The 23,307-nt window shown below is 40.1% G+C and overlaps 1 protein-coding gene across 1 annotated transcript in view; it reads left to right on the top strand.

The window, feature by feature from the left end:
• Nucleotides 1–9,270, top strand: part of oprl1 (opiate receptor-like 1) — an 87,844-nt gene extending 78,574 nt beyond the window's left edge. Inside the window, exons 6-7 of the mRNA XM_061058318.1 lie at nt 2,833–5,760; nt 5,849–9,270. Of these exons, the coding sequence (XP_060914301.1) occupies nt 2,833–3,380 (548 nt within the window). The 3' untranslated portion in view covers nt 3,381–5,760; nt 5,849–9,270. The remainder of the gene's footprint in view (nt 1–2,832; nt 5,761–5,848) is intronic.
• Nucleotides 9,271–23,307: the final 14,037 nt, after the last annotated feature.

The raw sequence follows: 23,307 nt of genomic DNA, 5'->3' as shown, positions 1-23,307 counted from the left end.
TAGGCACGCCCGACTGAGAGCAGACCCCTAAGTAGACCCAGAGGTCGCTGGAGTGATTATATATCCTGTCTTGCATGGGGAACGCTTCAGAAATCCTTCAGGAGGAGCTGGCAAAAAAAAGTTGCTGGGGAGAAAGACGTCGGGGTTGACTTGCTTCACCTGTGGCGAGCGTCACCCGACCTCGGATAAATGGGAAGAAAATGGATGGATGGAAGCGTTTTGCATTCAGAAATGCTGAAATGTCCGCGTTCTGCAGAAAATGCAGACGTTGCAGTGTTTCTCCAGGATCAGCTGAGCAGATGTGCTTGCACAGATATGAGTCTGTAATGCATTCAGTAGAGTTTTAAATACAATCAGACCGGCTGCTACTTTCTCGTAATTCTTAGAAAATGACCTCCTGAGTTCAGATAAACAGAGCAGATATGTCTCTTCTTAATCCGTGGCTCTCAACTGGTGGGTCCTGACCCAAAAGGTCTGGTCGTGGAGGGTAGTGAAAGTGTACCTGGGTGGGGGAGGGGAATAAAGTGTCAAGTCTACATTTTGTACTTGTTCCTTTTCTTTGTTCTGACACATGCGTCCAAACTGCACCATGTTTCCGTTCAATAAATCTGATTGGTTGAAAAATATCTGAAATTGAGTGGAGGTTGGTGGAGGGTCCTGAGGCAAGTTGAGGAGCTCTGTTCTAAATTGGCTGCACTACGTCTCCATAGGCTACATTTGAAAAAGCGCCTTGTATAATGGCCTTAGTAGAAAATCCCAGTACACCTCACATTAAAGTTATGAAAGAGAGCACTTGGGTGTTTGTGACAAGACAAGAGACTTGAAAATCTATTCACATATCGGTGATTCATGAATATTTAAAACATAGATATAGGCTTACATTCATTATGTATCATGGCAGACCACTCAAAGATGGCACCCGCAATGATGTACCGCTCCAATTACCTAGGCAGCGTCTATGTCTACATATCTCTGTTTGTCTTCTGATCTTTCATGACGTCAGATTATTTCCCCACAAGGATCAATACTGATATTATTTTTCTCTTGGTTTAAAGCCCACCCTTCATTCTCCGACTCGCTGCGAGGGAGCCTTTTTACAGCATTTTTTTTATCAACACATAAACTTCACAGCCCCATCAAGCAGGTTATTACTATTCCTGTCCTTTCACACAGACTTTTACTGTGTTTTTGATCAATGGTTGGTAATGGGGCCGGGGGCTGTGGCTTCCATTTTTACTGGGGACAACCACAGACCGTAAATCGTGTTCACTCTGAGCCCCGGAGAGAAATGCATCAAATGAAATAATACATCAACTCTTGCTTTCACCAGTTCATGCTCCTATTCCTTTGATCTGCCTTTATCTCTACTGTATATGTATTTATGCTGTGCAAAGCGAGCGTGTAGGCGCATCCTGTATTTAATTTGAAACAAAAAAAAAAAGCAGTGCATTGATGCGTCTTTTTGCAGCCAAGATCGACGACACAAGAAAATGAGAATTAACTTGTGACTTTTGGAGGAGAAGGAAAATAAAGATAAAGACACTAAAGGAAGCTAAGTGGTACACTTCCTTGTTGCTGAGGTGGAGGTCGGAGACGACCGTTCATGAATGAGGACGGCGGTGGTTGAGGGACCACACAGTCAGATTGTGGAGGAACAATTTTTATAATCAGAGTAACTAAAATATGGAGTGCAAACATGCTGTTGCTGCAGTGTTCTCCACAAACCAACTATACCTAACTGTTCAAAATGTTTTATTATTTCCACTCACTTTAGAGTTATGATTAAAACAACCGGTAGCCTAATGGTCAGTACGGAGGCTGTGGTTCTCCAGGCGGACGGCCCGGGTTCAAACCCACCTGTAGCTCCTTTCCCGCATGACACTCCCCACTCTATCTCCATCCCTGATTTCCGACTCTATCCACTGTCCTGTCTCTAAATAAAGGCATAAACACCCCAAAATAAATATGGCATTTCTAACGGTAGAAAGCTCCCTCAATCATTGTTTTGGACCATTTGTTGTTTCTTTTATAAATGGATCGTCTAAAAAAGTCTTTATGTGAGATTTTTAATTCTCTATCCCCTCTTTTAGGTCCAAAGTGTGTGCTGCTGCTTTACCACGCTGACTTAGCAAGAAAGTACAAAACTGCTGCTGTAGGCGGTTCAATACTTTGCACCACTTTAGTTTGAAACCTAAGGCCTTCAGGGAGTTCAAAAACAGCTGTGTGTAAAATATGATGATTGCACTCTTTCTTAATCCAACTTTTTTTTACAAAAATGTCTTGAGCTATTAAACGGTGCATGTAAGAAAAAAACAATTTTAACTCAAGACAATGTCAGTTGTTCCATTAAATTCTGTTTCAAAAGGACTTCATCTCAGAGCTATGTGTGCCAAACACTACAACTTCAATCCAGAAAAACAAAGTCCGCCATTACTGAGTCTGAAGTTGTGCAACTTGAAGGTCAATAGAATCTTCTAAGGACTACCTGATAGCATCTGATGCCTGCTGTGTGAGAGCACAGAGTTTGCCTGCAGGCTGCCTCCATTGAATCCTAAAGAGCACCAGGAGGTAATAAATAAAACGCAGAGAGACAGATCAATAAATAAAAATCTAGTGGTGCAACCCAGAATCCTATTCGGCCAAGGCCTGCTCTAAAGCACAGATGGGCGACTGGAAGAAGTGCATTAGAGTAAAAACTGTTGTAGTTTTTCTACACCCATTGGTCATCAGACCTTCTTCAACAGCTGCTGTACAATTAATTCTCTTTTTGCTCTTTTGAACTGGACCTACTTTTGATCTAATATCTACTTTGTATCTCTTCTCCTCCACTAGGTGTTGAATGCATCGTTGTTTTGCCTGAACCAAGGAGTCACTGGGATCCTGTGTTTGGCACCTGCGTCTTCCTCTTCTCTTTCCTCATCCCTGTGGCTATCATCAGCATCTGCTACAGCCTCATGGTTAAACGCCTGCGCAGCGTTCGAATCTTGTCCGGCTCCAAGGAAAAAGACCGCAACCTGCGGCGCATCACGAGAATGGTCCTGGTTGTGGTGGCGGCCTTCGTCGTCTGTTGGACCCCCATACAGATCATGGTCCTTGCTCAGTCGCTGGGCTTCAACCTGAGCAGCCTGTTCACACTGGTCCTGATGCACTTCTGCATCGCGCTGGGCTACGTCAACAGCAGCCTGAATCCCGTGCTCTACGCCTTCCTCGACGAGAACTTCAAGCGCTGCTTCCGAGAGTTCTGCCACCCGTCGCCGTTTCGCCTCGACACCCAGCAGTCGGGTCGGATGAGGAGCATTGCCAGGGAGGTGGCGGCAGCTTACAGTTGCAAGGCCGGAGACGGTGGGGGACATGGGGGAGGGACACCCAATCCGGCATGACTAGGCGTGGAGCTCCCCCTGGTTGGGGTAGACCCCAATCAGAGGAGAGAGAACCAGGCGACGGGGAACTCCAACACAGAATTGACTCAGATTACAGCTCTCTAGCGGCACGAGCCCCCCCACCCCCCAACTAGAAGACTGGCCTGGGGTGGGGGGGAGGGAGATGAAGAGGATGGGGATGAAAGGAAAAGAATTTAGATTAGACCCATGAGACCTACACCGTGGTGGCATTGGTTGATTTTGATAGGAGATGGTGCCAAATGTGAAAGTATCATTGCTGACTAGATCGTGTATTTTGGGAAGAAAGGCAGTATCATATTTTTAATGAAGCTTGAGACTTTAAGAAACCTGAGTGAAGGACTTGCAAGGATTCAACTCTATTCAAGTGGATATTAACACATAGGCGTTGGCAGCATTATTGGACTTTTATTGTAGCCCCAAAAACAAGAGCCTCAGACTCTGTATTTGCCGACTGAGCCTGTCACCCAGCTGCTGCATGAAAGATGACATTATACTTGGGAATAATACAGCAGGAGTTTGGGTTTCAAATTTGGAAAGAGTATAGAAGGGGCAAAGGGTTTATAGATGGGGCTGCAGATACCAAAATCTTTGCAAACACCATGAACTGTTTGGTGTAAGTAAAGAAAAAATAACAACTTTGGATGCAGGGATCGGACTGATCTCGCAGTGGAGACTAAGGACTGAATATTTGCCAAGGACGAGGAAAACCTTCTGGAAATGTGAAAATGAGGAACACACTTTGTCAAGTTTATCCGCTCTTTATCAGCTGATGTTTCAGACTGATATAATTAGTGTCACAAGCGGAGAAAAAAATGGAACACAAAGCGCCCCAACTGATATCAGTCGGGTTTTTTTTTAATTGTGACAAAAAAAATGGGTCTGTAGGGGTATTTTGCTGCAGAGCCCCTATCGGGACATCGTAGACAGGAAGTTGGATGTAATATTTGTGTACAATAGCTAGCATAGCGTAAAGAACAACGTGCGACAAACAAACTATTTGACAATAGTTCTGAAATTGTGTCTATGAGCCCAGTATGGGTCACATGAATGTTATTTTCTCGATGTGTCCTGAAAGAACTAAGCCTGAGAAATCCAGTTGTGGAACTTATTTCTTAAAGCTTTTGTGATTTTTGAAAACTTTCTATAATCACTGTTGGGTGTTAGAAATGTAGGGGTGGGGGAAGGGGAAAATCTGATGAGAATGTAACCTGGGAAAAAAAACAGAAAACATTGAAAGGACAAGTCTAGCAGGAATATTCATCTTTTCCCCCTTTTTGCTTTGTTTCAAAATTAGACAGTAATGACAAAAACTGCTGGTGGTGGGTCAAATGTAAAATTGTCAAATTGCCTTTATTCAAGGTTTAATATCATAGGCTGTATCTAAGAAGTAGACATGTCTACTGAAATTCCCCCATTAGTTTGTTGGTTACCAATTTAGAGCCTTACTTTTGGCTTTTTGGCTGCAATTGTCCTGTTTTTATTGAAGCCAGATGTGGCCATATTTGGGGGCCCCAAAAGGGTTAACCCTTTCTGTGTACTTCAGTTGACAGGTCACCCTTCTCAATTACAGGTACAATAGCATGAGGTGATAAAGAAATGGTTCCTTTTGCAAAAAGAAGAGTTGCCCCCTTTCGTCGTTTTAAGACACTGATGCAATGGCTCCAAAATGAACACCAAGGGGTTATGTCTACTTCCTTTTATTACAGTCTGTTAGAAACCTGTTGTACGTTTGCAGCAGGACTAAATTTGCCCCAAAAACAGAATATTTTGAACATTAAATATTTGTTTTAAGCACATTGTCATGAAATGATTCCTGTTCAGATTTGTAAAAACATTCCTTATCTTTAGAAACGTGCAGACCAGATGTAATGGACAAAGCATCTTTGATTATATCACTGAACTTGATTGATTGACGATGATGTGTTTTGTAAAGTTAATAGAAGAAATCCATTTATACATTGCACATTACACCTCAGAGTTTGCCTTATATGTATTTGTAAACCTTGTAGTATTGCACCAATTTATTAATTGTATCACCAGTGACTTTTTGAAGCAAGTCCCAGTTTCACTTTGTGGCTAATTTAGGCTCAATTTACAGAATATGACCAACTGTGGAATGGACAGATATAATACAACAATGACAACATGATGTAAAAAGCTTGGCTGGCAGTACATTAACATCTGAATTAGACCTGCACCGATTGGGAGAATCAGGGCTGATACCAATGTTTGAAATAACAATTTAGACAACTGCCAATTCTGACAATTTTTGTTTCAGGACTTTTTTTGGTGCAACACTCCCACAATGCCACCGTTTATTCTCTTGTTTGACAATGAAACAAGTCAGTTTGTTCAACAGGTGACTTCATCTGCCCAATAAAAAAACTTTTCTGAATCAGTAGTAAGGTAGATGGCAACATTAAATTAATTTGGCACAACAAATAAAGCATCGGCTAAAGACATTGGTTCATGCCACATAATTTGCAGATGTGCTGATATCTGTCAAGAGGTCCAATATCAGCCGATACCGATGTTGAACTGATGCACTGGTTCATCCCTAATTTGAACACATTCTGTTGAAATAATACAAACTTGCTTGCAGACTATGGATCAAATACAATTATACATGCCATGGAAAGATTGGGAGTGCAGATAAAAGCATGGCTGAGAAAATGTATTCACAGATGTTTTTTGAAATTGACACGTCTTGGTCTGCTGTTTCCTCCCAGGTCTGTAGTTGCTGTCAGGTTTTGAGGAATAGGAGGTGAAACTGATCAGGTTCTGGGATGATGTTGGGTTTGTTGGTTATCTCTGGGTCTGAGATATTTTTGTGATCAGGGTTTTTACATTGGGCGGGGTCGGGTGGGGATGTTATCCGTGAGTCATTTTGACTCCCAGCACCACAGTGGCAAAGCAGGAGGAAGGGGTCACAGTGGTCTGACCCCTCTTCAAGGGACAAAGGGGCTCTCTCTCTCTCTCTCTCTTCTTAGTGTCTTTAAGTGGAAAACAACCCTGAAACAGAAAACACATTTCATTCTCAATTTCTGGAAATTACGCTGACACAAAAAACCACTGCGTTTCAACTTTTGGACATTTTATTTGACATTATGTTGACATTTGAACTGACAAAAGACGAACATCATTACACCAGAAATGATGGAATAATGCAAAAAAGCTTTACAAAGTATGTTTGCAAGAAAAAAAATTAAATTGAATGTCACGTTTGATAATCGTATGACACTAACACTTATAATTTGGAACTGCTCGCTGTAGTTGACGGTTAAAGCGACCAGGCTTTGAGAATGAATGGTGGGTTCTGTTTTAGGGCTGCTGTCTCCTTTCATTTAGTTTGTGTCTCGTCCTGAATTTATGATCAGTTAAATCGGTTAAGATGTCTTTGTTTGATATGTTTTTGGCGTTTGGATTTAGCATTCGACACCAGTCGCTGTCATGAAGTATTGTGTATGTAGTCAGTTATTTTCTTTAAGTTATACGAGTACACATTAATGTCTGTGCTGCATCTACTCTTAGCAGCACGTGTGAATCTTTAGTTTTTATCTTACGTTTGTCATCTATAGTTTGAGAGGAAAAATTCTATGAACTTACATTGCCTTAAATATAAAGTAAAGTCTGTTACTGAAGCTCGCTCTCTGGCTGGATACGATGTGTTCTAGTTCTTATTGGTGCTTCGCTGTTAGTTTAAAATATAAAATACCTGCATTAATAAAGCCTCTGAGGACAGGATCATCTTATAATAAGGGCTTGTTGGCATTTAAATAAAGTGCAAATCAATCTTCCTTCATTTCCCTTCAAGTTTGTAGAATAAAAGTTGAGGCTATCACCCCGAGTCTTACCTCTGTCTATAAGTTACCCACACCTGAATACATGTAAGTTTGTCATCATGGATTAAAAAAGCCCAAAAAGGTGTATAGATGAAGCATGAATTATTGCCAGAAAAAATTATTAGGGCTGTCAAACAACTAAAGTTTTAAACATATTTTTCATTCTGTTATTATTTTGTGTTTCAAAAAAGTTGTTTTATGCTTTTATTTTGTAATTTTGGACCAGCCTAAGCTAAGTGTGTGTGTCTAAAGGGACTAAATATTAACGATTAATGTTCTTTCGAAAAGAATGAATGCTTTAAAAAAGAATGAATGCATTTATTTTGTGGTGTCGCGATTAATGGGTCAACGCTGACAGTCCTGATTAAAATGCTATGAAGAACAAAACACTGCATTGAGTTCTGATATAGAAAATATTGGACTCTGCTCCCCTCAAAATATGTATTCTTCTGTCAAGACTCAAAAATTTGCATCGCTCCCAAACTGTCCAACAGTGACTGCAAACTCTAAAATTAATACAATATGCCTTTAATTATCCTTATCGGATCTTTGAAATCTCAAGAGTGAAATTAATTAAATTGTCAGCGATGGCGTTGAGAAGGCTATTCATTTTAGATTCAGGGAGGGGATAACGTCCTATTAGTATGCAGTCTGGCAATATGAGGCACCTATGCCCTAAAGTCTACAACATTTCTTCAATCTAGCTCTAAAAAGATTATTTTAGCATGATTGGACTGCAACATTTTGCCATACCTCTTGCACCTTCATGATGAGTTCTGTCTGTCCTTGGAAGTTTTATGAATTCAGGTCCATTTTTTTGTACAACCTAGCAGACTGTGTGTAGGAAAAAGTGGCTGGAGCATCAAGGACACTGGCTTCGACATGTTTCACCTTTTATGAAGACGTGCTATAACGCAGCTGTGAGGCTCTTTGTGCTTAACTGTCACTGTTAATTACTGAAGACTCAATGATATTTTGAATTACTGTTTGATGTTTTTTGTAGCAAAAACTACACAAAAAGGACTCCCAAGAGGGCGACATATCTGTTGAACAAAGCAGAATGAGCATACGTATACTGTCTGTTAGCTCTGTATAACATTCTGTTTGAATATTACTCTTATGTAAAGGTATAAAACATGATTCATTTAATGTCTGACCTCTTTCTCTCTTGTTACTCTTGATGTAAAATAAAAAAAGTTTCTCGCTAACGTTATGGTATGTATTGTTACCTCCATGCGATCAAACGCCGGGAGGCTCCTTTCATTCGTTTACATTTTACAGACCACATGAATGTCCAATGAAAAACCTGTTGAAAATCCAAATGTAAGAAGAAAAAGCATATAATGTTGATGTTGTTGTAATGACTATTATTGCTATCAAAAGAGAAGAACAGTGTCGCATCAGTATTTTTTTAAGCTGTGCGGGAGACTGTCCAGTATGTATCTATGTAATACTTGTGGACTGCATTTTGTTCACTGCCTGAGTCATGAAATCAAACAGTTCTCACAAAATCAAACAGTTCTCATGACATCAGTTCACATTAACAGTTCTTAGGGTTCTAAATAGTTAAGAATTTGGACCACAAATCTTTTCCCCATTTTGTTTTGTGATTTCCAAACCAATCTGTGTAGAAATGACCAATTAACAAACTATTTTTTACTCTAAGTATCTCACCTTGATGATAGGGAATGGGTCAGACTATCCGCCTAATGCTAAGTTTAACCTATAATTGTATATAATGGAATCAGTTTCGATATGAATCGTGATATACTATCTCTTACATGTACTATTCCTTGTAGGCTTTGAACACTGGTTGTGATTGGTTGTGATCAGAAGGAACTGTTTGTATCACATGACTCTGGCTGTGGCTACATAAACATACTTGTTCCTGTTCTGCAGATTGCAGGCTGAACTACCATGCTAGCTGGCTTGTTGTCAATGCATAGAGAATTTTTTGCTGAAGCTTGAATTTTAAATTGTATATTTTTCTCTGCTTATGAAAAGAACAAATAAATGATGGCCATGTATGAGTCGCTGTTTTATTTTCCTGACTCTTTGTCTTGAAAAACCATGAAACACCTGTCAGCTATAAGCACAACCAATGTTTTGGTATTAGCACTAGCATAGCCACCTATACGCTTTGGAGTCCAAGAGAACCACACTTAATCATTTCCACATGCATGTGCTGGTAGTGTTTTTACCAAGGCCTCCAATTGATCTGAGATATTTGAGATCATTTTACCGATATCACATTTTTGGAGATCCCGAGCCCACATGTCTATAAAAAATATGTGATGTATATCAAGATATATTGAACACAGGCTACTGTGGGCCAAAGCCAAAACAAGAAACTAGAAAGAAAAAGAAAAATAAAACACAATAAAAGAACTTGCGATCATATTTTCCAAAACACTATCAGAGCGAGCTTAGGAGCTCCCAGGAAAATATATGGTTAGTAACTTAGATTTACAGATAGCGACATGCAGTAATTTGATGTGAATGCACAGAGAGAGAGAGAGAGAGAGAGAGAGATAGGAGCTCTTATTTTGACATTCATACTACGTTGGTTGTATTGGTGATAATCGGTATCTTTTTTGTGGCAATGTGTCTCAAATTCATAAACGTGATGAAAAAACATTTCCCTCCAGCTCTCGACACAGGTTCAGGAAAGCCCCTTGAGCATGCTGCTGTGGTATCCATGCTTTCACCCATTAGTGCGGTTTCTCCTTATTTGTCTCCTCCGCCTCTTCTTTTCTTTTTCCACTAAAAGACCAAGAGCTGACAACGCCAGCGCCATTGTCTACTTTTTATCAGACATTATTCTCCATTAGTAGGCTACTTATAATATGAGTGGTGAGCGACAGCAGTGTGAAAATGGTCTTCTCGTATCATAACAAGGGACTACCGCTGCCTGCTGGCATGGAGAGGTGGCATGGTTGGCCGTCGGCTCTAGTCTTTGCGGTGTGTTCAAGTGCAACTTTTTGGCCAAGACAAACAGTGACGTTAGGTGATGCTACAGGGTGTGTCAGGGCCTTTAGGGTAAGTGTGTAACAGAAGGTGTTTTCATTTTCCTTGATGGCAGCTCATGAAGACATGTTTCATATTTGCCATTGTGAGAAAAGTTTCTGTGAATCTGGGGCTTATCGGCCTAACCCCAACTCAGGGTAGGAGGATTTGTTCCTAATTCAGTGCAGGCACAGGTATGCTTCAGTGCACATCCTGCAGAGTAAAACTCTAGGTTATCATGATCGAGTATTTCATATGATCCCTGGTGGGAAATGTGTAAAGCAAGACATTCCTCCCTGGTTGGAGGTATTTCCAGAATGGCCTCTTCAGATAAGTACCCTTTTAGCTATTTTAGTCAAATGTAAATTTTCTCCATTAAGAGTTGGCTGCTACATTACCTCCATTTACTAGACAGCAACACACGTCTGTTGTGGTTCGTCATTCTATGCTGCGAGAACGATGCACATTTCACCTGGAGGACACATTGTGCGAAATAGTCAACTGAAAGGTTGTTTTTTTTATACTTGTATAAACAACTCTTTGACCTTTTCAACTAGTTTTCCAAAGTTTGCAGTAATGTGTTCTGAAGTACGTGTGAGAGGAAAAAGGTTAAAGCAATTTTACAATGATGGCCCTTTCAGCACTGAAGGTCGCCTGACGCAGTGTCGGCTGTAAACGTCTGTGTGCCGTTGGATACTTTAGTGGCTCATGTTGGTTCTTTTAGACACACAGGTTTTTCTCTTTTACCTGACCTAGCCAAGTGGACAGCAGCACATGTCATAAAGAATCATTACAGAATTATTATGTAAAGCTGCAGTCTGGAAACCACAATGTCAATCATTTGCTTTTTTTTATCCATAAAACACAAACAACACAAAACACAGCAGGTTGTCATGGAGCCTACTGTCCCCTCTTCTACACTGTAGAGTTTATTTGATGAATGCTACTATTTAATTTGAGAGCAAGAGGAAAAAAAGTGAATGTTTATGTTGTGTTTTTAATATATTTGTTTTTGCATAGCTTTAGTTGAGAAAGGTGATTAGTATTCTTCTCTCAATCAAGCTTGAGGGTGCGTTTGAATTGTCCCTCCTATCTCCTTTCACTATCCACTTTACCTTAACCCCAGAAGCATTTAAGTGTCATGCCATGATAAGAGTCGTTCGAATTCTCTAAAAGTTAAGGAAAGGTGGGTCAGTGCTTCCTTTATAACCTCCTTTAGCATAGGATACACCGGACCATCCTTTACGAAAGGAGGTGAGATATGACGCCCCACAATTCCTTGCGGCTGCAACATTTAAGGCGAGTCGCGCATCTGACCGTTACACAAACATTAACGATGATCGTAAAGTGACACAGATGATGTTTTATTCAACATGTTTAATTCACTTAAGAATGTTTTGTGCAGCTGTACATTTGTATGCTTAAAATATTATGTGTAGGTTATATCTTTTATCTTTCATCATTAATGTAACAATTCATTTCATACAATCATGTTTATGTTGATGTTGATTTCTGAGTGGACAGGAAGCTGATGGTTTCACTTTTCTTACTTGTAGCCTGGTAGTCTATATTGTTTTTATTTCAATCCCAATCTTGTGGTAATTAGAATTATTTCACCGGTAAGAAGGCACAGGGGAAAGTTTTTTAGATACGTTTTTTGTAGTCCATTTTCGAAACATTGTAGTTTCAACACGGCGGACTCACGTCATTAACCTCCACCGGCCCGTTGCATTTAATGACGTCGCCTAGTGGAAAATGCGGTCGGATTGTCAGAGCAACGAGATCGCCTTTCCCTAAGTCCTTTATGAATTCTCCTAACATCTTTCCTTGACCTCATGACGTTTCCCCGGGGTTAAGGTAAAGTGGATAGTGAAAGGAGATAGGAGGGACAATTCGAATGCACCCTGAGTCTTGTTTTCTCCAGAGGAGGTGAAATTGATTACACCTGGAGTCAAGGTGGCACTGATTACAGAGCTCCTATCTGATTGGCCCAAGAGATCAGGTAAGAAAGGTACAAAAGTTGTGTGAGATCAGCAGACTGGTTGGTGTGTGTGTCATTTTGAGGAGAAGGCTGCAAGGACATTTATTTTCAATGTTTAATCAGTTTCTCTGTTTTTTTTTTTTGTTTGATAATAACTTGAAATAATGTTTTTGTTGCTGGCCTGAATAAATATTGTTTTCAGTTGAGATATCTGCAACTCGATTGTCCATCGTTTTCAACTCAAACTGCCTGCCATCCAGATGTAAAACCAAGTGGCAACCTCTGGTGTTGAAAAATTAAGCCAATACAGAAATGCAAGATCCTACAGTTCATCACGAGTCCACTTGAGGTTGGCTCCAAGACCCCAAAAGCCACATATACACTCCGTTCAAAAAAGCAAGTTTTTACAACAGAAACTAACATGTTTACAGCCTGGAACAAAAACCTTGACCTTTGACTTTCACAAACTATTTGGTCATTTGCACTCCTGCAATTGTTGAGCTTTTCATGATATTTGAATCAATCCATTTTTACTTTTACAGCTCCAAATCACAAGAAATCTCACAAGAAATGACAAAAAGCAGGTATGTTCTTAACTCTTTGGAGTATTAGTTACAGTGACCCAACTTAGTATGTCCAATCCATGTATAAAATGCGTGCAATAACTTAAGCTTTGTCTGAGTTGAGAAGAAAAACATATTTATCTTAATGGTCTTTATGTCCTCATTTTCTGTTATTAAAGATGAGTTATCCAGTTAAAGTTAGATTAAGATAATCGATTAATTTCATCAACTTAATTGATAAATAGACTTGAGTGTCATCTGCATAGCGATGCACATTTTCTCTGGATGCTCATGCTTCTCAGAGAAAAATCCCAGTGAAAACTGGTTGAAGACGGCCTTTTAATTTTGTCCTAATCGTTTCTAGCTTGCCTAAAAACTTTGTTTATAGTTATTTCATGCTAAACTTTGCTTGTCTAAATCTTTTGGGTGTTTTTTGATGAATGCTTTTGATTTTCTTTTAAAGGAAGGTGTAAAGGAATCAATTTGTCTCCGGATTGATTCAAGTTGTATATTACTTTTCTTTATTTGCCTGTGATTGTGATTCAGACAAAAGAGGACAATAACAATACTTTTCTGTATCTGTGGGATTCTTTGACAAAAGAAGCTCTACATTCTCTAACCATAAGGCTTTCATCTGGACTTTCACTGCTCAGAGCGAGGTGTCTGTTCTCCGTTTTCATAAGTTACTGTCCTCACAAGAAAAACAACATCAGCCTTATTCAGAAGTGCCCCAAAACAACAAAGTCACAGAATTGGCAAAGTCTTTTAGCAGCAGCAGCAGCACCAGCAGTGATTTATAAAGGTTTTGAAGACAGAGATAAATGATGCCCTCCCACTGTGTGACCAGTACGCTTTTTGTTCAGAAAGTTCATGGTCGTATCAACACCTTCTCAAAGTGTTTCCAGCAGCTATTTTCAACCCATACATCCCCTCTCTCTTTTGTCCTTTGTTTCCTTTTGTCACTTCTCTGTTATGTTAATGTAAATTACCTCAGATGATATATGAACAAGTAAGTGAGGACAGCGACATCTCCTCGTCTTTATGCCGATTATTTTCTGACCTGATAGATGTGTTTTACTGCAACACGCTTTCAAATGCTGCATTATTCTTTCCTGACTTGTTGGCATACAATCACGCTGGAAATGTATTTACACTGACTTAAAACCGGGAATCATTGTTTCAAACATGGGCCTGCTTACAAAAATTATTCAAAAAAATCAAGTTTAAGAGGAGCTTCGTGCTACTTTTATTGTTCTGTAAAATTACTGGTTAAAGTCTAGTTCCAGTACTAGCTCTGTGTTGGTCACCACCAGCTCTCAAGAATAAAATCTGCCTCTAGCTGCTAGATGCGTAATTGTATTAACCAGCTTGGTTCCAACATTGTCTGCTATTTGATGCAGGTACCTTGGTTGGTACGTTGCCAGCAGCAGCAGGCTGTTTTCTGCAGATAAGCTCTGGTAATGACGAGAGCACTGAGGATGAAATTTAACAATGCAGGAAATGTTCTATGAAACCAAAACAATAAGCAAACAAGCATAAAAGTGTCCCATTTTGTCCATAATAAGTATCATTCAAAGATCTCACATTCGAAGGAGTGAGAGGCACACTCTCAGCATCTTCACAAATATACCATGTACACTTACACAGTATGCAGCTCTTATAATCCCTCTGTCACACACACACACTGACTATCTCCCCTGAAGGCCGACGTGACCATTTCATTCAACGGCTCTCATCTTTCTGCTGAGACACAGAAAATATCCACATTAGCATTTAAACCTTTCAGTTCTACGAGAGGTCGCGACCTTCCAAATCAATCTGCGGCTGATGAATGTTACAGAAAGATGCCAAATTGATTCTGTGGTGATTTGTATTCCGACTGTCTGTGTCATCAGCATATTTGCCACACCTACAGTTTCATGAATACCTACTAACTTAATGATGATGGTCTCCATATTATTGATGATGATGATGGTTGTGACGATGGTTTTTGTTTGATAACGACGACTTATAAGTTGGTTTCTATACTGATTAGAGCTCTCAAGAACTGCCCTCAATGTTGTGCTTTGCCTCTGGTCACTTCCTGTCAGCACCTGTGTGTCCAATCAGACTCAAAGCTGATCGTTTGCTCTTACTGACATTGTTCCCTTTTTTCTAGATCCTTGTTTGTGTTGTACTTACTCTCTGATGTACGTCGCTTTGGATAAAAGCATCTGCTATGTGAATTGTAGAATTGTAAAATGAAATCAGCACCATGGACAGCGCCTCTGAAACGTTGGCCGGATAATGATTTATTTTTCTTGAAATGCTAATTAGAGGTTGTATAGGTCTTTTCTAGTCTTCCTACCTCTTCTCATTCACACCCTGATGGCAGAGGCTGCTGTGTAAGGGGACAATCAGAAGTAACTAATCCCATTCATACACACTTATAGGCCGCCCACGAAGCAGGGGGGGAAAGTTGGTGTTAAGTGTCTTCCCCAAGGACACATCGGACATGTGGCTGGGGATCGTACCCCTGACCTTCCAGTGGAGAGACGACCGACTCTACCAGCTGAGCCGCAGCCGCCCTATAGAAACTAATGTCTACATAAATGTATTTACATTGTAAACCAAAATAAAGAAATCATCAGCCCAGGTGGGCCGGAAAAACTAAAGGCGACGTCAGTACCCAGTAATTTATAATGTTCTGTCACTTCATCGATGCAGAATCGTCCGCGTGTGATACAACGATTCATTTCAACACCTCTACTGTACTTACAATATATAACTAATAAAAGTAGCTCTTATAACTATTCTTTATATGACTCGTAAGGTTTCCTTAAAGTTTCCTGATACTTCCTTATCTGGCTTGGTTCAAATATTTATGTATATTTATTTATGTTTTTATGCTTTTTGGGAAATTTTAATATACTGTAAAAATGTGATCATGAGAATAGTCACAAGGCTGCTATTGGTCTTTGTCTGTGATTGATTTGATAGTAATTTCTTTAAGTCTGCTTTAGTTTAGTGCAAGCTGATGATGAGCAGAGCCTAGCTAGCCTCAATGTCATCGTTTTTTGAGCAGGAGGTCTTTACGCACACACAGTGGGACAGAACTGGGTGGTATCAAGGACATGTTTTCCTACTTTGTCTTAACGACAGGACGGTGATAAGCTTCATTAATACACTGAGAGTCCATCTGACGCCCTGCATTGAGATAACATTAGTTATGAACTGGAGATATATAAATAATGATTGATTAAATGTTGGATAACTTTAATTATCCTACAACATAATCTTGGTAATCATCATATTTTTACTAATAAAGTAACAAAAGCCAACAGGGTAATCTTTTTCTCTCCTGTGCAATGAGAATGAAATCAGGTAAAAGCATATTCAGACTGTGTCGTCCCAACACGGTCCTCATTCCTGCACAGCCTGCTCCGACCTCCACCTCAGCAGTGAGGAAGTGTGGATAACAGGAACGATAGGAATACAAAAGAAAAATCCTTTCTGCATATTATCCCGTATGCTCTTTTGTAAAGCGTCTCGATTTAACACTTTTTATGAATTGGCGCTTTACAAATAATAATGATTGATTGGTATTGAATTTGTCACGGGCAGCTTTGTTGTGCACAGGCATTAACAATACGGATCAAATGCAGCAGTGATACCACAGGTAAATGTTACAGAACAGGTTTCAAAATGTGCAAACACCTGAGATACAAACTGATCGTGGATGCATCACTTGGTCATCCATGTAATGGTCGTCACATAACAACCGGCTCTGCTTGAGAAGGATAATGGGAACGCCAAGCTGACGACATGAGACTATTACAGCAATACAATTACAATGCAATCATTTCCAGGCTGCAGAGGACTACGAGTCACCCCTCCCCCCACACACACACACACACCTTTTAATCTAAATAGAAATAATTAACAATCATTAACATGGATTCAAACCCTGCATCTGTAGACACAAGCACTTAATTTGAATGCATTGCAGCCACACTCAAACGACCTCATATAGATTACTGACTAATTAGTATCCAAGCAATTAGCAGGCCTGGATATAGAAGCAGCCATGACTAATGAACAATATTTAGAGGCAGAGAGGGGAGAAGAAAAATAATTGTGAAAGCCCGAAGCGGAGGACGGACAGATGCATGGGTTACGTCAGCACTGAGCAGCAATTTCCAGTGTTAAAAATCAAGCTGACGTGGAGGTGCTAAATCCTGCATTTGGTCGAGTGTCCACCAGAGGCTGAAGGCACATTTACAGCAGAAATAAACATGTTTACAGTCTGGATTGAAAACGTAATGGGTCTGATTAGCTCATGTCTTGATAGGCACAAACACTGGGGGGGTTAATATTTTAAAACTCATCCGTTTTGATTTCATGAAGGATTAGAGTTATTTACAATAAGGTGCACAGCTGACCCGATTGACAGGCAGACGTGTTGTAACAGTTTGTCAAGAGGTTTTAAACCCGCCTCAGCTCCAGCTCTCAGTCTGTCGTTAGGGTGAGATTATTTCTAGCATGGCGACCGCCATCGATTGGACTCTGAAGCCCACTTCAGTAACAGATGGGTGACATCACTCAGGCTTCATCCGTTAATATATACAGTTTATTCTAGCCAGAACGTGTGTGAGGACCATTCTGTAAACCCTCTGCGCCTTTTACCACAGCCACTGTTAGAACTGTTGTGATTTAACTCTTCTATTATGAACACTAGATCAAATCCCCCAGGGAAATATGAAGTGTGTATTATGGCCATATATATATATACACAGTTTCCCAGAGCTGCAGAGCAATAGCAGCTGATGTGAAAGCAAACTAACCTACGACATTTTGGCTGGGAATTGTTTCCGTTACAATGGAGAACATGTGATGCAGTGCCAGTAGGGCTGCCATGTTTGCTAAAAAATGTCATGTGCAACAGGTGTGTCTCCCCCAAAGCAGAATATCTGACAGAATGCACATCCATTACTTTTGTGTGTTTTGCATGTTTTTTGTTGATGTTAAAGATTGGTATCCATTCTTTGCCAAGTCAAAAAAGATAACAGAAATGTTTTTGTAACATGCAGTATCATCAACACCATCAACAGTTTAGCGTTGTCAATGTTGTCAATTTACTCAAGCATTGGAAGTCTTTCCTAACCATTGTACAATAACTTCCTATAGAATATTATATTTCTTGATCTTGAATTTCTTGAATTTCTACCCAACTCCAATGTTCAAGGATACAAGCTAACATAGTACGCCAACTGTCGAGGCATGCAGGTTCTACACCTAACGCTTGTCAAACAATGACCTTTTCATTTTCCTCTCCATGGTGAGAGGAAAGCTTCAGGGGAGAAAATGACTGCTGACCTTTTTCAAGCCGACATTAATGTTAACTGGTCATTAAATGCTGTCTGAGTGTAAGGGAAAGAAATTGATGGGATTTCACTGTCAAAAAAACCCAACAAAAGTTGAACAAAAACTAAGACATCGCATAAATGTTTGACTTTTCTGCACTCTACGTGGGTGCTGCCTGGGCTGCAAAGTCCGGCTAAATGTATCTGTAGTTCCTCCGGAGAGTCTTGTAACATGTCCTACAGGCTGCTAGTAAAAAATGAAATACTGTAGATCTACAGCAATTCCTGGCAGTTATCGGTGCTGACTGTAAATTCCTGTGAAGAGCTGTTTGAGCTCCGACTGCAATTTACAGTAAAGAAGACTCGAGAGAAAATCTTACTTTTCATGCAGTGATTACCTCGATATTCGAATTGTATCCATTTTATAAGAGAGTAAAATCAAGCACATTTCATAGTCATATGAACAACAAAATTATGCCTATGCAAAATGGAAAAGGTTTATCCTCTGGAAATCATGACAAACTGATAAAGTTCTTAAGTTTATAGCAGTTAGATTTCAAGTTATCTTTGGTAGAAGAAGAAACATTGGCTTGATGGTGGCATTGAAAAAAGGTCAGGTGATAAACAGGACATTAGGATACGTCACTGAGGCCAAAAATATCCAGGCAGTTCATCCAAAACCGACACGGTCAGGCTCTGAGTCAAATTGTTGCAGAGATGAACTTGACGACAAACCACTCTGTCCTCAGGCCCACAAAGCAGTAAGAATCAAATCCCCAGAGGAGCAGGCTTTCGCAGGACCAGCTGGGGGAATGTTGAGCGTGGAGAATGAATGTGTAACACCTCCTCCTCTTTCGACAGCTCCTCTTCACTGGCCTTTGATCGAAGCTGCTCCACTGCCAACTGCTCGAGTGGTGCAGCTCAGTGGCCAACGGTGGATGGCTGTGTTTGGACCCGGGCGGTGGGCATGAAGTCATGAATGTGTGAATGTGAAGGAGGATGAAGCTGAAAGAAGACTGTGTCCTCAGTTGGCATTCTGTGGTCCGAGTGGCGCTGAAGGCAAAATAAACTGTGTTAACATGAGGCTACAAGCAGGATTAATGTGTGGAACCAAAAAAAGACAAAAGCTCTGGCTCTGTTGCATCAGTTTTGATTCTTTCAGACAAACTGTCTTAAGACACAAATCAACACCTGCTTTAGACAAATTATAATACTTGCTCCAAATGAAAATTTACAAACACATAAAAGGATAATGCAGAAGAAACTTTAAGTATTGGATACCGCTGGCCTTGTGTTTAGAGTTTTGCATGTCTGTGCTAAGTATTAACTTTGTAAGCATTGTGAATTCACAGGCTGTAAGAAATGCATTTCCTTCCTCCCTATTTTGAGCTTTCCCCAGCGCTAATCAACGCCATGCTAATGTTTCCTTACCAGGGTTGTGCACAGTTAGCTGACAAAACTAATTAAGCGTTGTCACTCTTGCTAGTCGGCACCAGAATTACCAGTCAGTTGAACTCATAGAGCTCAGCGTATAAGTTCAAGCAGGAAGACTGTTTCAATTCTCTCACACATTCATTCATTATTCCTCATTAAACAAGTCGCTCGCTAGTCGACACTATTGAATCAAGTTTATTTTGTTCCTGACCCTTACTCGTGTTGCATGCTGTTAGGTCATCATGTAAGTTTAATTACCACTTCACACCACAAATCTAAGTGACTGGAAAACACATTGACTCCATCTTTTCAGTGTTTTTGAGAACTTTGGAAAACTTTCTGACATTTACATTCTTGGAAAATGCTTTGGTTTTTAGCTAGCATAAACAAGGGGTGCTTTTGCTTGAAATATAAGGAGAGAGAGGGTTTGATTCTTCATTCCAAGTAGTACCAACAGGACAAGTGGAAAAAAACATCTAAAATCGATTCAGTCAAGGTGAGTCTGGGCATGCTATGCTAGAACATCCATAATATTCTTTTAAATATAAGATACCTGTTTTCGTTTGCAGACCAGACGTCCAGCCCATCCATAGCCTACACGAGAATTTAAATTCGGTCAACAAAGATCGCCATTAGTGAGGCTGAGGTATAGTGCAACCTTAAAGTTTATGCAGCATTTTCTGAGACAACCTGATTACATGATTGCGTTTTGTGTTTGCTGTTTGAGCGCTGGGAGTTTGGCTACAGGCTCCCTCCTTTGAATCTTAAAACAGTTCGGGATAATAAATAAAGGCAGAGGGAGGACAGATCAATAAATAAAGTCTGGTGGAACTCAGAATCTTATCAGGCCAAGACCTGCACTGAATGCACAGACAGGTGAGTGCAGGCAACGCTCTCATGAATAAAATATTCAGACAGCAGCAGGAGATCGAGGGAAGGCAACGTTGAACAGTACAATACTCGTTCCTGGTTCACACTCAGGAGAGCTTTGAGGATTTAATGGACAGGAACTGAAAATGACGGATGGTCATGTTGTGTGATATCTATTAAGAAGTTTTCTTTCTAAAAGTTGCTTTTCCTCCCTAGACACCGCTGGTCCCTTTTATTCTTAAATTGATTTCTGCCTCCAATGTAGCAGTTTGCATTTTGACAGGGCTCTGAAAATCACCTCGCAGAGCTGTGAAAGTTGCTTCAAAGCATCATCATATTCTTGTCAAAAAAAAGTCAAGAGGATGATGAAGTATTGTAACTTTGTACAAAAGAGTGAAGATGATGTACTGAGTAAAGACCTTGGAAATAGTTGAAACTTCCCCAATACAAGTCAAACGCAATGTTCTTGTGTCTCCCATCAGATTATTAATGCTTTTCTACCAATTTTGGACAATTATGGTGTGGCTAAGAATTCATTTTCAGTTTGTCCATCAGTGGGTGAAGACATTGGTGGTTGAGAATGAGTTAATCAAATCTGTGAACTGTTGGTATCACTATTCAAAAGTGGTCTGTAATAATATGATTATACAATTTGTACAGAATATGGGAAGAATTTAAAATGTACAATATTTTTATTTCATTCAGTCAGTTCATTTAGCAGACACTTTTGGGGATGTACATCAAAAAGTAAGTTCAACATATTTGAGGATCTAGACAGGAGGAAACAAGGTCTAACCAACAGCTGTACAATCAGACATACTGTACATACTATGTGCTGACAGGCAGTGCACAGAGGCAAGCATCTGTATGCTCTGATAGGCAAGATCTGATTTTGCGGTGGTCGCATGACCGGGCAATCGAAGCCACTTGAACCTTAAATGTTAGCTGGTCATCAATCATGACACCTAGGTTCAGGGCAGACTTTGTGGCCAAGAGTTTGGTTGTTCCAAGCTGGATATTGATCCGTGGCTGCATAGAGGGATTGGCTAGAGATATCAGCAAGACATAAAGACATTCTTCCTAAGACTGTAATGTCATCTGGCAGGAATGACAGGAAGAGCTGGGTATCGTCAGCATAGCAATGGTATGAGAAACCATGGGAGCAGCTGATTGCACCAAGTGAGGTGGTGTGTATGGAGACAGGATGGGGGCCAACTTCTCTTCTGGGTTGAGATGACATTCAAATTAATTGTAAAATCCAACAGGGAGCAGGAGGTGGATGGATGAGAATTTTGCCTATTAGATGTAATTAGATTAAAATTTTGCAGTGGAGTAAATGTCAGTTATATAAACAGCAATTACAGTTTATGTATACTGTTTGTTTAGTGGGGTAAGGGATATCTGTGCAGGGTAGGTACTGGTGGGTGGATGTTGCTTAAGAAGAAGAAGTAAAGTGGAAGATTTATACAGGAAGGCAAAGAGGAGAAAAGTATGAAGGATAGAAATGCATGCAATGCTTCAATGACCTCTGTGATTTCATGGATGAGATAACAGAGGGAGAAGAAAGAAATTGGGCAGCAGAGGAAAAGATCGAGGAGTGGAGTGAGAGACTGGAGGTTTTTTTACTTGATATTTCTGAAAGTCAAACCTTCATCTTCAAACTACCTGCAGCAGGAAACACATTTTACATGGTTAACAATGAGGATATGAGTATATGGCTACTTTTTAGGCTCGTAAAGTACCTGATTTGGTTTGGGAAAGACTTGGTGGTTGGTATGTATACAAGCCCTGAGTTATGGCCAAGGACGTAAAATGCTTTATCTTTCCCTATCATAAACAACCTGATGTGTACCTTTAATCCTGTTGGATTACTTTTGAATAATTGTGCCCTGGTGATAAAGCTGGCCATCACTCCATATAACGGCATCCTGCAACATAACACAATATCAGTAACAAAGTGGAAGACAGAAAGATTTTTAAGTGGTTTTACAAGGAGAACTTTATTAACCCTAACCCAACAGTTGTGATGCATGGCAGGTTGGATTATCAGTAAAATTGTAAAGGGTCATCCTCCGAGCATCTATCCCCAAAAGATTTAATGTTAAGGCCACCATTGGTTTTGAAGGTCTTCACTCTGAACCATAAGGTTAGACAAACCAACTAATCCAGAAAGCATTTTTCATTAGAATAATAGTTAAATCTTGAAGGTTACTGAAATGACAAAAAAGCTTTCTGAAGATAAAAGCATAGGTCTATTCGGATGTTTGGTAAAAGAAGCACCAAAATATTTGCCACCCTGATTACAACGTGATACCGCAACCTTATTGACATTGAGCTTTCAGAGGACTAAAGTCGTTTTTTAAAAGGATTAAATGGACCTTTTGTGTGAGATGGATGGTCGGTTATAACAGGGGATAAATGTTGAAGAACTGTGTGGTATTCGGCATCCAGCCTCAGAATGGATTCCATTAGTAGAAGTCAATAAATAGGGGAGAAGAAGTAGGAGAAGCAGTATAAGGACCCGGGGGAGGGGGACAAGGACAGATGGTGAAAACTATGAAGAAAATGTTGTTTGGAAAATAAAAGAAGAGGCAGGAAATGCTGGTTAGATAGACCAGGGGATTAAATGAATCAATGTTTTGTCGAGGGGGGGTGGGGGGCTGGGTTGTGTGGTTAGAGTGAAAATCCTGAAATGCTGTGGACAAGAAGAAGAAAAGGAAGAGATGGTGACTAATGAGACATAATGGTGCAATATATAGGGCTCGTGAATGGACAGTAAATTATGTTTAGATTTAGGCTGTTTGGCAAATTTGTGCCACTAACAATGGTGGCAATACATCCTTATGACTCAATTTCTAAACATTTTCA

This window comes from Labrus mixtus, chromosome 15 (assembly GCF_963584025.1).
Source record: "Labrus mixtus chromosome 15, fLabMix1.1, whole genome shotgun sequence".
Taxonomy (NCBI): domain Eukaryota; kingdom Metazoa; phylum Chordata; class Actinopteri; order Labriformes; family Labridae; genus Labrus; species Labrus mixtus.
This window is presented reverse-complemented; position numbering and strand designations above follow the sequence as displayed.